The 15637-nt window shown below is 41.2% G+C and overlaps 1 protein-coding gene across 1 annotated transcript in view; it reads left to right on the top strand.

Moving 5' to 3' along the window:
- The first annotated feature begins 1589 nt into the window (after nt 1-1589).
- Nucleotides 1590-15637, top strand: part of LOC148025083 (zinc finger protein-like protein) — a 57301-nt gene continuing 43253 nt past the window's right edge. Inside the window, exon 1 of the mRNA XM_087694784.1 lies at nt 1590-2128. Within this exon, the coding sequence (XP_087550910.1) occupies nt 1703-2128 (426 nt within the window). The 5' untranslated portion in view covers nt 1590-1702. The remainder of the gene's footprint in view (nt 2129-15637) is intronic.

Genomic DNA, 15637 nt, shown 5'->3' with positions numbered 1-15637 from the left:
TCTCAAAAGTGTTAATTGACTAAGCTATTGGCTTGGTCATAGGGTTGTAAGTTTAAAATTGATAGTGAAATTATACAAAGATTGAAGCAACAAATCTTTGTAAGTAATATATGATTCATCTCTCTCTTGTATACTTCTCATGCCTACAATTTCTTTTGTCTCTCATTTTTAAAATCGCATTCTCAAAATCCCAATGGTTTAGGCTTGACAGTCTCTCCTCCCCCCTGGTTGAACATTCTACTAGTCCTTTTAAGTATCCAAGTCCAACGTTTGAGTGCTAAATGATATGGCAATTGTCCCTAGGAGTAGCCTCATAGATTTCGCCAGGCATCTATAAATTGGGGAAGAAAGCACACATGAACTCTAGCTTTTTCATGCTTTCTGGTGAAACTTAAACTCATGAAAGGCAAGGGAAAACAAGGCCAAATGGAGAGAGAACTTCACTATGTGTATGGATGCATGTATGCTTTAGATGTGGGGTAGATTTGGGAATGTTCTACTACTATTATACAGAGATTTGCACGGTTGAAGTGTTAAACTTGGAGTTTACAAATGTTTTTTCCTTGATTCAGGTGCTATCTCTTGCATGTTGAGTACTTGAAAAGAGGGTTTTTGTGGAAAGATTTGAATTTCTCTTTTCTTGATGTTATAGGTGAAAGAGAACATGGATTTTATGCTAAATATATAAGGGTTTGGAAGCTTTTGCTCAAGGAATTCATTGTTATTTGGTTTGTTTTGTTTCAAGTGTGCCATAGGGTTATATTGGGCTGTCTTGAGGTCCTACTTGTATTGTTTATGCAGAGATTGATGTATTGCAATCATTAAAGCTTTTGGATTGGAGTATTTGAGTCTAGGCTATCTTCCTAGAAGTGTTACTTGACTAAGCTATTGTCTTGGTCATAGGGTTGTAAGTCTGAAAGTGATAGTGAAGTTGTATAGAGATTGAATTAATAGATCTTTGCAAGTAATATATGATTCATCTCTTTCTTGCATACTTCTCTTGCCTACAGTTTATTTTGTCTCTCATTTGTAAAATCAGATTCTTAGAACCCTAGTGGTTTAGGCTTGACTTCCCCCCTGCTCACGATATTGCACACTTGGACAGTAGGGCATTCGCTGTCATTGATAGCAATGCTCACAAAAGAAAGCTATTTAAAGACTAAATGATACTTTGGTCCTTTGTTTTCTATGTAAATAATATAAATTGAGATGAGATGAGATTTCATCGTTCTTTTTGCACTATTACAAACACTATAACACTATTACAAACATACATTATATTGTTGTGGAAAGATAATAAGAGAGGATGACATGCTATGTATCTATTGCAAGAAGAAAGTTTAAGGTTTGGGACTTAGCTAAAGCGATGTTGAGAGAGAGAAAGAGAGAGCGAGAGAGAGAGATTGGGGGGGGGGGGGGGCGGAGAGCGGGGTTAAACACCATTGCTTTAGAAGCACCCTATCGAGAAGCATGGGTCCTTGTATAGAGCCATGGTAAAAGATAATGTACCATAGATGAGGAAATTTTATAATATGCACATCAACGACATGAAATAGTACATGCCACCTTTTCAGAATGAGGTGAAGTTCAGAGGGGTAATTAGAAGTATTTTGGTAAAAGCAGGGCATTAGCCCCTGCCCATGCGGTGTTCATAACATCTCTACCAGATTTCTACGCGACTTCTTCTCCTCTCAGAGGAACCATGGGTCTGCAAGCCACCGGTAGCGACAGGCCGACTACTCTTTTGCAGGTCTCAAGCTCGTTTTTTGAAGGTGCAGTTCTGTACTGGGAATCGGATGGCTGCCAAAACCACTTTCAGGGAAAGCTCGGGAGTGATAGCCATGGCCCATTATCACAGAGAAAACAAGAGGATGTGGAGAGAGCAGGAGCAGAAGAAGATGATGATGATGAGAAGCAGGAGGGAAGCTGTCTGTCAACAGCAACAGCAGCAGCAGCAGCAGCAGATCCTCCTTCCTCTTCTCCTTCTTCCCAGCGAGGCTCTGACATGCAGCCCGCCTTCGAAGCGAGGAGCTTGCATCGCTGGGCTTGTAGCACTTGCGGTTGCTTGGACTTCTCGTCCCTTCAGGATCAGCGATCTCACTTCAAGTCAGACTTCCATCGTTTCAATGTGAGTGAAATCCCATCTCTATTCTTATTTAAACTCATTGCTTATGGACACTGTTTTTTTGTTTGTTTGAGACTGGTAAGCAATAATTTTCTTGAGATTGTTCGTCATTGCTGGCTTAACAAATTTGCAATATTAGTCAGATCATTGAAGGATTTTATTGAGTTGAGAGTGGCGATTAATAAGTTTTTGGGAGCTACTATCATTACACGTTTCTGTCTGGATCCTGTTATGGTCGTCCTAATTGCCATCACCATCCGTAATCAGAATTGTGATCATCGTTATTAATCCCATGTATAATCTGGGCCCATTGTCGCACTAGCATAGCAGGTGATGAGAATGGGCAGCAGCCTTGGCATGAACTACAACAGGTGGAGCAAAGGTGGGTTGGGATGATGAGCAACTGGCGGCTTCGACGGACCTGGAACAACACCCTGTGGTGATGTTAGACCAGGTGAACTTTGAAAGCCCTGAAGAACAGGGCATGAGTGGGTATACTGATGAACCAGGAGGCTGAAGCAGAGGCAATGCCTCAAGATGAAGTTGGAGCAATAGTTGGTGCATTGAACAGGAGGTGGTGCAATAGGAACAGGTGTAGTACAATATGGAGATGACGATGGCGACGAAGATGAGTTGAACTTGCTCTGCTACAAATTGTTGGAGCAAAGACAGATCTGGATGGTGAGCATCTATGACTTAGTTTGACTTGGAACAGCAGCCCTGAACAATGTTACACCAGGCAAAACTGCACAAAATGATGTGGCGTTGGTGTTCGGTGAAGGCCCTTCAGCAGGGTGTATTGGTGAGCAAGCAAGCTGAAGTAGAGGTGATGCCTCAAGATGAAGTTGGAGCAATAGCTGGTGCGTTGAACAAGAGGTGGTGTAGCAAGAACATACACAATACGATATGGAGATGGCAATGGCAATGAAGATGATGAGTCGAACTTGCTTTGATACCACTGTTGGATGTTGGAGCTTGTGATTGAGGACTAGCAAGCTATGGCAGATGGAACTCCATGGAGAGAGAGAGAGAGAGAGAGAGAGAGAGAGAGAGAGAGAGAGAGAGGACTCTTGCAAGTACACAGATGCAATGCTGAATAAAGTACAATGATTGGGCTTGATTATATAGGCCTAGGTACATATCTAAACGTGTGACCTGTAGCCTTGCCCATTTGACCTTCCTCTTTCCCACAGGTTCCTTTCCATCCCCCACCATCTCCTTTAGTGGTAACCCTATCCCTTTGAGAGAGGGATTTTGATACTAGTGATGAGGGTGTGGATTCCTTGACCTTTCTCTTAGTGTTAGAGAGGGAGTCTTAAGTTCATGTCACATGAGGAGTTTTTTCGGGGATGCACATTATCAGAGGGCCTTTACATGATGGAGCAGCTTCTTTGTCTCTTCTCAGAGCGACCTTTTCTTGGCACTAGCATGCACATCTCATGTTATTCTCTCCTTGATATCTTTACTTAGTAGGAGTGCTCTACAACATCGTCGATAGCTCTTCGCTATTGTCTTCTTGTCGAGTTAGAGACTTCCCTCATCCTGTAACGTGTCCACTAGAATCATTCTGGACACGTCTTAGCAGTCCATCGGGAAGGATGTCTAGAAAGCTCCGCCCGGCACTTCCATGGAATGTTACGGGACTTGCGATCTAGGTCTTCCCGCGTCTGCCACGTAGCGGAAGTGTCCTGGCCGTTTCCCACTTAGGATCGACCGGAATTAAGGTTTTCTAGTTACTTGTTTCGGTGATGTTGATCAACCTTCTGTTCGTCGAAGACTTTGAGAAAAGTTCCCGGCTAACCGGGACCACCCATCCGTAGGACGGACCCATGGTCCATCCTCCGCACTTTCCTCGGTTTGTTTTAGTTATGTAATTACCTACCACATTAGTTTGACATATAACAAACAGCTTCCTTGATTAACCCTGTTAAGCACTGGTTCCTTCACGTAATCTTATCACAGGACATAAAGAAAACAATGTCAAACAACTCCTTTGTTATCATTATATCCTTTTATCTTTGAAATACAAGGAGTTCCCGCCCGTAGGCGTATTCATAATCCGCCCGAAGGCTATCCAGTAATCCACCAGGGATCACTAATCCAAGTTTCCGCCCGTAGACTAGTATGCGGGCCTCGAGATCCAATCCCGAGTCACGTTAGCCTCTTGTGCAGGGCCCGGAAGGCGAGGGATTTACGGCCAGAGCCCCCTCTGGCACCCAAGCGTCCTCCTGCTCCAAGTAGAACTCAACGGAGAGACCTCTCATGGCGGGTTCGGTCCACGTTCCCGGTGCGGTTAACAACCCCCTTGGTTAGGGTCAGGCAGGCAGTCGGGGGTAACTGAAGCTGCCTCTCCCTTCAGGCACCAACCTGAAGCTTTAGATATATTTTCATCCTTTAGTTCATTGAGCAAACAATGCAAACAGTCCTTTCTAAACTGTTACAAGCACAATCAATTTCAATGGTCGTTTAGCTGGTAAACTGTTAAGGAGTGACTCCTTTTCTCCGAATGCAACTCGCATTCGATCCGGAATCAATTGCAACTTGGCAAGATTCCTATCATTCTTGGGTTAGGGTCATACCCTACCAATACTTTAGGTTTTGTTGTGGTAGGTTCCAGCGACCATGTCGCTTTGGTTTATTGTCTGGTTATTTGCTTCAAGGCAAGTACCTAACTTTCCTTTTCCTTGGCAATTATCCCCCAAGAAAAGTGAGTAACAGGACGATTACTCATCCTCTTGTAAGTTAAATTCTTTCAATAACTTGCCAACCTCATTTCGAGAGATGACAAAACTCTCTTGTGGACAAATCTCAAGTCTATACGATATTGCAACCTTTTTGCACATGTGTTGCATCATTCCACGGAATTATTCTACCCATTGTTTAGCGTTTTCCGGTCACGGATTTTACCTCCGGCCGAGTAACAGGGTTTAGGGTATCCTCCAAACCATTCCTAATTGTGTTGGCCCATGATCCTAAAAATAGGCAACCCCGTCGGAGTTTCATCATTTTAAACGAATGATCCTTGGGATAAACCTTAGATCATTTCATGCATGAACATCCAATTGATTCGACATTTCGTGTGTAAGATTCTTAGGTTTGCGGGTTTAGACTTGGCAACCAGTGTAAAACTAGGTCGAATTCTTATTGCACTAACCCCTAGTTAACACTTGGGATACCTATCATATCGACTGAGCCATGCCCATATGAGTCCCTTGTGGTTTAGGTTACTTAGTCAATTCAATTATACATGTCTTGCGACGAGGATGATCCTTCTAAAGGTAATAAACTAAATCTAACGGAGAACAATAGTTATAACTCCACCAACATGCGTAAACATGCGATTTATTGCTTTTACGCATCACATGGTCCACGATAACTTTATTTTTCTAACTTTATCTTTCTTTGGTGCATGATAATCTGGATACTAACTTTTCCTAGGACCTACTAGGTCTTACATCAATAATCATACCTACAACCTTGTTGTCTACTTTCGAATCTTATGCTTTGACGAACCATGCAACCTTTCCTAAATGCGGTTTGTGATGAATGACGTTTTCGCATGATGACTATGCAATACCCAACATTCTCCTAGCTACAGTGTAGTTTAACGAAGTTTATACCAAACTAAAGCTAGTGTTAACTCATTCCATTTTACATGCTATTTGCAAGTCCATCATTTCCGTACTCTATTATTTCTTTTCGAATAATATCTCTTGGTGTTAACCTTGCCTCATGAAATCATTACGAGGAGGATGTTGCCTAACATGCGGCACACGCTTATTCCTACCATGTCTAGGACGGAAGAGAATGCACTTATAAATTCCATTTCTTTGCCCTAAGTTTAGACTCATTACTTTGATAATGTACCAAAACTACATGCAACTAGTCTTCTAAGGTGGATAACTCGTTCAAATTCATGACAAATTTCCAATCCTGCCTAATGTTTCAAAGATACTTATCAAATGTATTTTTTTCCAATTTCCACATGCATTAAAGTTACGCGTAAAAATGCAATCCCCTTTATGAACTAAGCGCGCCTAATCATTTCTTTATGCGAAAATAACTCGAAAGAACCTGGACTTGAGGGGTCGGGGAGATATCCACTTGTATACTCGGCGATGAACCTCCCGCAGTCGCATCTTGTGTCCTTTTTGGGGCCATCGTAGGCGTAGAGTCGGCTTCTAATTTTGCCTTTGTGGTCTACGGATTTACTTGCCTCGGAATGCAACCTCCCGACCTTTGGCCTTTTCCTCGTATGCGGAAGATTCCTTTGCGGAATGGCGCTTGCCGAAAAGGGCTTTAGGAGATCTTTGGGGAAAACCTCGTGTTGGGACGGAGTTGATTCTTGGATGGTCTTGCGGCTTTAAAGTCCTTTTGGCGAAAGCCTTTTTCGAAGGTCTTGTGGGAGTCTATACGGCCTTCACCCTCTCCTCTTCAATTTCCGGGAAGGGGTGTGAATGGGTCTTTTGGGGAATGTGGTGGGAAGGGGGGTTAAGGAGGCCCCCCCCTTAGAAGCTTCTTAAGAAGCTTCTTAAGAAGCTTCTGTCTTCAGCAGCTACGTTGAGGGGGGGGGGTAACGTAGTCCAGCGGCGGCGGACTGAGGGCCTGGCGGCTGGCGGACCACAGTGGCAGCGTGGCGGCAGACTGCGGCTCGGCGGCGTCGGCAACCTCCTCACCACGGCGACCTCACCTCCCTCCTCACGGCCCGTCGTCCTTTTTCTCACACAGCCTTGGGGGGGGTTTTTATAGGCATTGGGGGGGTGGGGAAGGGGCATCCACCACGGGCCCCCTTGCATGGGTTCCCCCCCCCCCCCCATGCAAGCCACGTCTGCCATATCCCCATCCTCCCCACACTCCCCCCTTCTCCAGCCATGCATCGGCTGGAGAAAAAGGGGAAAAAATAAAAAAATTTGCCTTGAATTACTCAAAATGCCCCTCCCAAGAGGGTGTTTTTGTGAGACTTGCGGTTTTGAACTCCTGGTTTTGATTTACCAATGCGGAGGATCCCATTTCACGCGTGCGGGTCACACATTACACTGCCAATAACTTCAATGCAAGAGATAATCCTTTGCACAAGGTTTACGTCATGTGCGGGACGTCGATATTTACGGTACGCAGTTGCGGAAATATTACACATCCATTCTACATCTTAAGTGACTTGTTTCAGGTCTATCCACTCCTATTGGCTTGCTTTAACCATCCCTAGCAATTGGGTTTCATCTAGAGAAGGGGTCATGTTGCTTGGTTGGACTTCATCGATGGATGTCATTGAGATATAGATGGTTTGATCTTCCATTGGATGTTTTGCTTCTTTTGCCTTCCGCTGTACCCATGCTTTGAAGGAGGGTGTTATTAGACATGGTTTACATGGTCTTCTTCTATGTACATCTCTTGCTTGTGAGCCTCCGCTATCACTATCTTTGTCCATCTTTTGTTCTCATATGTTGTCTTGGTTTTTACAGGCACATTAGGTTGAAGTTAGCATGCATAAGCACTAGTCCACTCCATCCTGTTCACCCTGCCAACTTGCTCTATTTGAGCTAGATTTGAAGGTGTTTTCCTATCTGTTTGTGTCCATTTTTTGTCTCTAATTGCAAGCACAATCTGTCAATGTACCACAAGGCAGTCCAATCAGTAGCATTGATTGCAGGCAGTGACATTGCAGGCCGGTTGTACAGCATTTCTGTCATTATTTATTGGTTGGACTGATTTGCAGCATTTTGCTCTTTGTTTTAGTAGGTTGGCCAGTTCAGAGTCTTATGCCTATATATCGCTGCCTTGGGATTGCCACTTCTTCAGTGCCTCCATTCTTCTCGCTTCAGCCTGCTATTTATTATGATTTCAGTTATCTTTTGCCACATTGTTGTGTCCTCACTGATGCAGACCAGTAACATGTGGGGATGTTTGTAGCAGCCTTATATTCAACATTCATTCTTTGAACAATGCAGATTTGTTCCTCCTTTCTTTGCGTTCTTTTTGTCTCTCTCTTTCCTTCTTTGTTTGCATTTGTAATCTTCTTCCATTGTGCACTTTCATATAGAAATGACAAGTTTTAGTTGCCCAAAAGCCATGCTGAAATATCCCATATTTTTAGCCTTATTTATCAAATTTTGGGACTACCCAAACTTTGAAATTGTTCATTGGGGTCGTTCATTCATTCATTTGTGCCCTATCATTTTGTTCCATTGCTCGAGTATTATTTTGCTTGTTATGTTGGTTTGTACACTTTATGCACTTTGTTCGACCTATAGTTCTCACTTATTATGCTACAAGTTTTGATTGTTAGGGTTCATTTCCTCATAGTGGTGTAAGGGGTAAAGGTGCTTGTGCTTGAGCCGCCATGTACCTACTCTTTACATTGTACTTGCACACTTGTATATTGCAGCTCACAAAAGCTCTCATCACTGTTATACTATTCTTTTTCTTTATATGACGATAGAATAAGGGGAGGCCTGGTTACACATTGTGACTATTGGAGTTTTCACATACTATGTCTCTCTCTTTTGCTCTCTTGCGTGAACCTCCATAGCTCCTACTTTTCTTTTGCTTTTGCTTGTGCTTTCACTCTTATTCCACCTTTCAATTGGTATTGGAGCCGGTATTTGAGAAGCTTTACTGATATTCAACCTAGGAAAAGAGCTTGACTTATAGCTTTCATGGCAATCCCATGTTAGTTCATTTTAGATATACATTGGCTTCACGCCATTCTATCTATTTTGAGTGGATATAGAGCATGTTGTAGAAGTTGTGGACAAGTATAGTGGCTTGATGACATTTTTGTATGTAGGAACGAGGTGTGCTATAGCTAGAAACGAAGAGTGCAACGAGAACTACGTATCTGAGCATTCACAAAGTTGATTCTTTGTAGTTTTCAGTTCTTTATTTTACATAGAATAGAATAGTTATGGTTATAAGCTTACAAGTTAGAGAGCTTTCTATGCATTACATATCTACATGCTATTTGGGTCTTCCATATACTTGTGATGTTGATACTCGGTATTAATGTTTATGTTCGAGTATGTTTATGGTGATCTTTGAAGCTTGGATTTGAGCTTTGTTGGATGTATTTGGTTGTTAGCCATTTGCTTCGGTGATTCTTTATTTGCGAGTGTAAGACATATTGAACAAGGTATCGACAAAGGATACTCATTGGTTGCCGAGTGGCCTAACCAAGCCCTACAAAGGGGGATGGAACCACATTGAGCTTTTCTTTTTTGTTTTTTCTGTTTTTTTTGGTGGTGGAAAGTTAATTTTAGGGGGTGGCAGTCGATTAAGTAACAGTGACCCAGAAGACGGGACTAGGGATGGTACACCTAACACATCACAAAACAATACAAGCTTACCCAACTACTCGAGGATATCGATGACAAGGAACAAGTGATGAAGTATCATGTGAAGAAAAATGGTGGTGTAATCCGCTGGTGGAAACAGCTTAGGATCCGTCCAATGGTGCTCTCCACAATGGGATGCATAGTATGCTACATGTCGAAAAATGCTCATACAGCAGGTGTGCTATATTTATAAGGTAAATTAAGGGAAACATGCACGAGGCATGACCGTCCGGGGTCTTGGGCGCCCGAACGGGGTTTAGGGGAGCCTAGAATTAAAGAGAGTCCAAGAATAGTAGGACTCACCAAGGTTTGACGGCTGGCAATCGGATCACGATGAGTGTGGCCAGCAATGAACTAGGCAAGGTTGGGAGGTGAAACGCATCTCGTGCCCATTGAGTTGTCGGACTGATTTCTTCTAGTCTTCTTCTTGATCTTCTGAGTCTCATGATATTGGTATCAGAGCGGGCGCAGGCGTTGGATTCTTCTTCTTGAGAAGTCGTCGAATCATTCTGTTTTCAAGAGCCGATGGTTCTTGCTTCGTTTACCCGTGAAGTTGTTCTTCTCTGGTGCCTTGGTGACACGTCATACGAAATTTGACGTGAGGTTTATCTTCGCCACCTCACTTATCATTTGGCGAAAAGAGGCTGTCCTTCACGTCTAACGTCGCATCCTGGATCACGTGAATTCTGTGAGACGCAAACAAATAAAATTGACGCTACCCTCTGGTCTCTTTGTGACCAGTCGAGTGCACGCTATCCTCTATTGTCTTGTATCTCTCTCGCCAGCTCCGACTGCACTTGTATGACAAGTACAGGTTGGGCAGAGAACAAGTTCAGGAAAGATGTATTGATGGTCTGCGTGATCATTAAGAAGGGGACTAAATACTAGTTGTTTTTGCAAATAAGCTTCATTTCCTGTGTGACCGGCTTAGTTCGGAAGATAAAAATTGTTCCTCACTCTTCGGGCTTACTAATAAATCCAGCAACAGCTGCCTTGTCATTATAACTAGGGAAGTATTTTACTTTGTATGCAAATTTCTTATCTTTGCTTTCCAATTCCAGTGTATTAATGGCAGAAAAAGAGAAAGAGGGAGTAATGGAAGGTTCTAGTTCTGGGGACCACCCTATGGTAGATCCCCATGAATCGGAGATGCAAGAAGAACAGTGGGAAGAATTCTTTGCTACACGAGAACAATTTGATGATCTTACTGTTCGTATGCAGGCTCAGGGGGTTTAAATGGAAATTTTAACTCAAATACTCATTGAAATAAAATCTCAATTAACTTTATTGTTAGAAAGGGATAAAAATAAGATAGAAACCTCGGATGTCCCATCTTCATCGAAAGATTTAGATGTGACTATTCGAGATCTTAAGGAACCCCACCACAAGTTGAGGGATAATCCAGTTCTAAAAGATATGAAATCCCCTCAGTTTCACGGGGAGGAAAAAGATAGAAATAAAGATACAATCTTTAATTTTCTCCAAAAATGGGAAGATTTATATAAACTTAAAAATACTCCACCACATCTCCAAGCACTGGAGGCTAGTTTAACTTTGGGGCCCAAAGCGTATAAATGGTGGCGAACTTTAAAGGAGGCAAATAAAATACCTGAAACTTGGGCTCAATTTGAATCCGTCTTTTTGAAAGAATTCCTTCTTGAAAATGAAATGGAAAGAAATTGGGAAGATTGGGATTATGTCAGACAAAAGGGAAAACTCCTGCTGACATATTTGGAGGAATATCGTGAGATAATCCTCAAATTGGAAGGAATAGATGAATTTCAAAAAACAAGAGGATTCATTAGGGGACTAGATAAAGCCTGTAAAAGGGAAGTAAAAAGGAGTTCACCTAAGACGCTGGAAGAGGCAATTAAATTTGCATTAATCAATGAAGATAGTATGTATCCAGGTATACTCACTAGTCTCACTGATACGGAGCCCAAGTCTAAGGAATTGGAAACCTCAAAATTTGTGGGCAAATTTAAAAGAAAAATGTCATTTTTAAAGGGTAAAAAACAACCTTTTGAAAAGAAACAATATGTAAGGCTAAAGTTAAGTCCTGATGACTTCGATAAGGCCAAAAAAGAAAAGTTGTGTTTCAGTTGCCTATCCTCTAACCATGCTGCTTGGAATTGCCCTCAAAAGAAAAAGGGGGAAGACAAAGGAAAGGATAAGGACAAGGGCAAGGGAAAAGAAAAACAAATCCATGTAGTGCAGACCTTAGAATTAACGGGACATGAAAGGTATAAATCTTTAAAGGTCTTGCACATGGATGTACAACACAAGTGTTGTATGTCAACTTCTATGTGGCAGCCTACCTTTGGCCCACATGATTTAGTTAGAGTGCATGGATTGATAGCTGGAAAGAGGGTTAGAGTCATGATTGATGACTCTGCTACACATAATTTTATAAATTATGCACTTGTCAAAAAATTGCAACTTCCCCAACAAAAGAGTGGGCATCAATATGTTGTTCGTATGATGCAAGGTCAAGATAATAAAATATGGGATACAGTGGTATCCAATTTGGAAATTGAGATTCAAGAATATAAAGATAAACTTGATTTCCACATTATGAACATGGAAATAGCTGATATTGCTCTAGGGAGGGAGTGGCTATGGGGATTGGAACCATCCTTAAAACGTAGTTATCATCATAATACACTAGAATTTGAAAGGGATGGTAAGACTTTTGTTATTCAAGGTGAACATGAAGTATCTGATAATCCTTTGTTGTGTTCTACTGAAGTTCAGAAGCTGATAAAGAAGGAAGTTTGTGAGGTATACATGTTATGGTCTCTTTCTGTACAAAACACTTTTGCTTTCTGTAATATAAAGCAACAATTTTCTTATGTTTGTGAGTTGAATGTAAATAATGAATTAAGTAGTTTGTTAGATGAATTTAAAGATGTGTTTCCTTCTGATTTACCAAGCGGCTTTCCACCAGATAGGGGTGATATAAATCACTCAATTGACACAAATAAGGATACTCATCCTATTTCTAAACCACCTTATAAGTTAAGTGAAACGTAGTACCATGAAGTTGAAAGACAAATTAAGGATTACCTTGATAAAGGGTTTATTCAACCCAGTAATTCACCTTGGGCTTCGCCAAATTTATTAGTAAAGAAAAAAGATGGTTCTATGCGACTTTGTGTTGACTATAGAGCACTTAATAAAATAACGGTGAAGAATAAATTTCCTATGCCCATAATGGACGATCTTTTTGATCAATTACAAGGGGAAAATTCTTCACAAAGATAGATTTAAGATCAGGCTATCACCAAGTAAGAATTAAGGCACAAGATGTTCCTAAGACAACATTTCGTACTAGATACGTGCATTATGATTTTTTGGTGATGCCTTTTGGCCTCACTAATGCACCAGCTACCTTTATGAAGCTGATGAATAGTGTTCTACGGCCCTATCTAGGACATTTTGTAGTAGTCTTCTTGGATGATATCTTGATCTTTAGTAAATCAAGAGAAGAAAAGAACATTTGGAACATTTACAATTAGTATTCCAATTGTTAAGAACACATTCCCTTTATGCGAAGAAAACTAAATATGAATTCTTTGCACAAGAGGTCAAATATTTGGGGCATATTATCTCGAAAGAGGGAATCAAGATGGATCCAGAAAAAGTTAGGGCAATTATTGAATGGCCATCTCCAAGGTACCTGGAAGAGCTGCAGATCTTCCTAGGTTTATCTGGATTTTATCATAGATTCATTCAAGATTATGCCAAAATAGCTGTTCCAATGACAGACCAACTTAAAGGGAAAGGAAAGAGCTTTAATTGTGGAATAGACCAAAATGAAAGTTTTCAGAAAATTAAAGTAGCTATTGCTACAGCTCCAGTATTATTAATAGTGGATCCCAATAAACCATTTGTGGTTGAAATTGATGCCAGTGATAAGGCGATAGGCGCGGTCTTATTACAAGAAGGTCGACTAGTTGCTTTTGAAAGCAAGAAATTAGACTGCGCAAAACAGAATTATTCTGTTTATGAGAGGGAGCTGTATGCAATAGTACATGCAATGAAGAAATGGAGGCACTATCTATACGGTGCCAAACTTTTGATTTTATCGGATCATGAAAGCATTAAGTGGCTTAATGATCAACCGGATCTACACGGGCGTAAAGCCAGATGGGCCGAATTCCTCCAAGAGTTCGACTATGAGATAAGATATAGAAAAGGAAAGTATAATATAGTAGCTGATGCACTTAGCAGAATGCCCATCATTAATGAATTGAGTTTTACTCAGTTCACTTCCAACTTGCTTGAATCTTTAAAAGAAAAATACCAGGTTGATCCGGCATATTCCAATATATGGGAAGCAATAAAAAATGGGGATCCAAATGAAAGTGCTTCTACTGAGGAAGGAATAGCTGAGGATGTTCAACAAGGAAATGGAGCATTAGGGGTTGTTCAAACCGGATTCAAGTGGAAGAATTTTACCATTGATAATGGTTATTTACTTTACAAGGGTAGGGTATGTGTCCCAAAAGATACAGAAATAAGGCGCCAGATACTCTTTAAGTGTCATGATACCCCTAGCGCGGGACATCCAGGAGTTAATAAGACTTATAGTCTTATTAAAAGGCAGTTCTATTGGCCTGGAATGAATAAGGACGTCCTTGATTATATGGTCAAATGTAATAAATGCCAGGTTAATAAAGCTGAAAGATTGAAAATGGGAGGACTTCTCCATCCACTAGAGATTCCTTCGGGAAAATGAGAGAGTATCTCCATGGATTTTATTGTTGCTTTACCCAGAACACAGAGGGGGCACGACTTTGTGTGGGTGATTGTAGATAGGTTAACCAAAATGGCTAGGTTCATTTCAACTTCAACTGATGTTAAAACACCAGAATTGGCTAGATTGTTCGTAGAGAACATATACCGATTGGATGGCCTTCCGGCAAATATAGTTTCTGATCGGGATAGAAAATTTGATAGTCAATTTTGGTGTGCGATATTTAGGAAGTTGGATACTAAACTTAGCATGAGTACGGCGGATCACCCGCAAACTGATGGGCAAACTGAAAGGGTTAACCAAATCCTTGAAGATATACTTAGGGTATATGCAAGTAAAAGGCAAACTAATTGGGAAGAGTATCTACCGATAGCAGAGTTTGCATATAATAGTGCCAAACACTCTTCCACTGGATATAGTCCATTTATGTTAATGTATGGGTTTCAGCCCAGAGCTCCTTTTGCAGTAGGACTGCATAAGGAAAAGGTTCAGGTAGCTAAGGATTTTTTGGAGGATATGAATAGTATGTTAAAATTGGCTCAAGAAAATACTAAGAAAGCTCAAAATCGAGCTAGAGCATCTACAGATCCTCACCGAAGAGACATCTCCTTTAAAGAAGGAGAATTGGTTTATCTTAAGGTTCCTGAACAAACTAAAACCATGAAAACGGAACAATGTTCAAAGCTTTCACCCAAGTATTGTGGTCCTTTCACAATACTTAAAAAGGTGGGAGAATTGGCTTACAAGCTTCAACTACCTGCTGGTAGTAAAATACATCCAGTTTTTCATGTAAGTAACTTAAGGAAGAAGCTGGGTGATTTGGATAATTTAGTTTTAAATGATAATATTGAGGAGCTATTAAATGACCAATCTAATCCACATGAACCAGAAAGAATATTAAATGTTCGTAATAGACGAACAAGGAATACTATTTATCAAGAATGTTTGGTTAGTGGAAAGATTGTTCAGAAGAAAGCTCAACATGGGAGCGAGTAAGTACTTTAAAGAAAAGGTTTCCCAATTTACAGTTAGACCTTCCAAGTATCGCTTTCGAGGACGAAACCGATTCTTAAGGGGAAGGAAATGTTATATTTATAAGGTAAATTAAGGGAAACACGCACGAGGCATGACCGTATGGGGTCTTGGGCGCCCGAACGGGGTTTAGGGGAGCCTAGAATTAAAGAGAGTCCAAGAATAGTAGGACTCACCAAGGTTTGACGGCTGGCAATCGGATCACGATGAGTGTGGCCAGCAATGAACTAGGCAAGGCTGGGAGGTGAAACGCATATCGTGCCCATTGAGTTGTCGGATTGATTTCTTCTAGTCTTCTTCTTGATCTTCTGAGTCTCATGACAAGGTGCCACTTGGAAAGTGTCTCTCATGGGAAAATTGTTCGCTTGTCCAAGCGCCCTAGTACAAAGA

Source organism: Lygodium microphyllum, chromosome 15, assembly GCF_053477565.2.
Source record: "Lygodium microphyllum isolate KBCC chromosome 15, Lygodium_microphyllum_v1.1.10, whole genome shotgun sequence".
Classification (NCBI taxonomy): domain Eukaryota; kingdom Viridiplantae; phylum Streptophyta; class Polypodiopsida; order Schizaeales; family Lygodiaceae; genus Lygodium; species Lygodium microphyllum.
The sequence above is the reverse complement of the archived record's forward strand: the minus strand, read 5'-3'. Positions and strand labels throughout refer to the sequence as shown.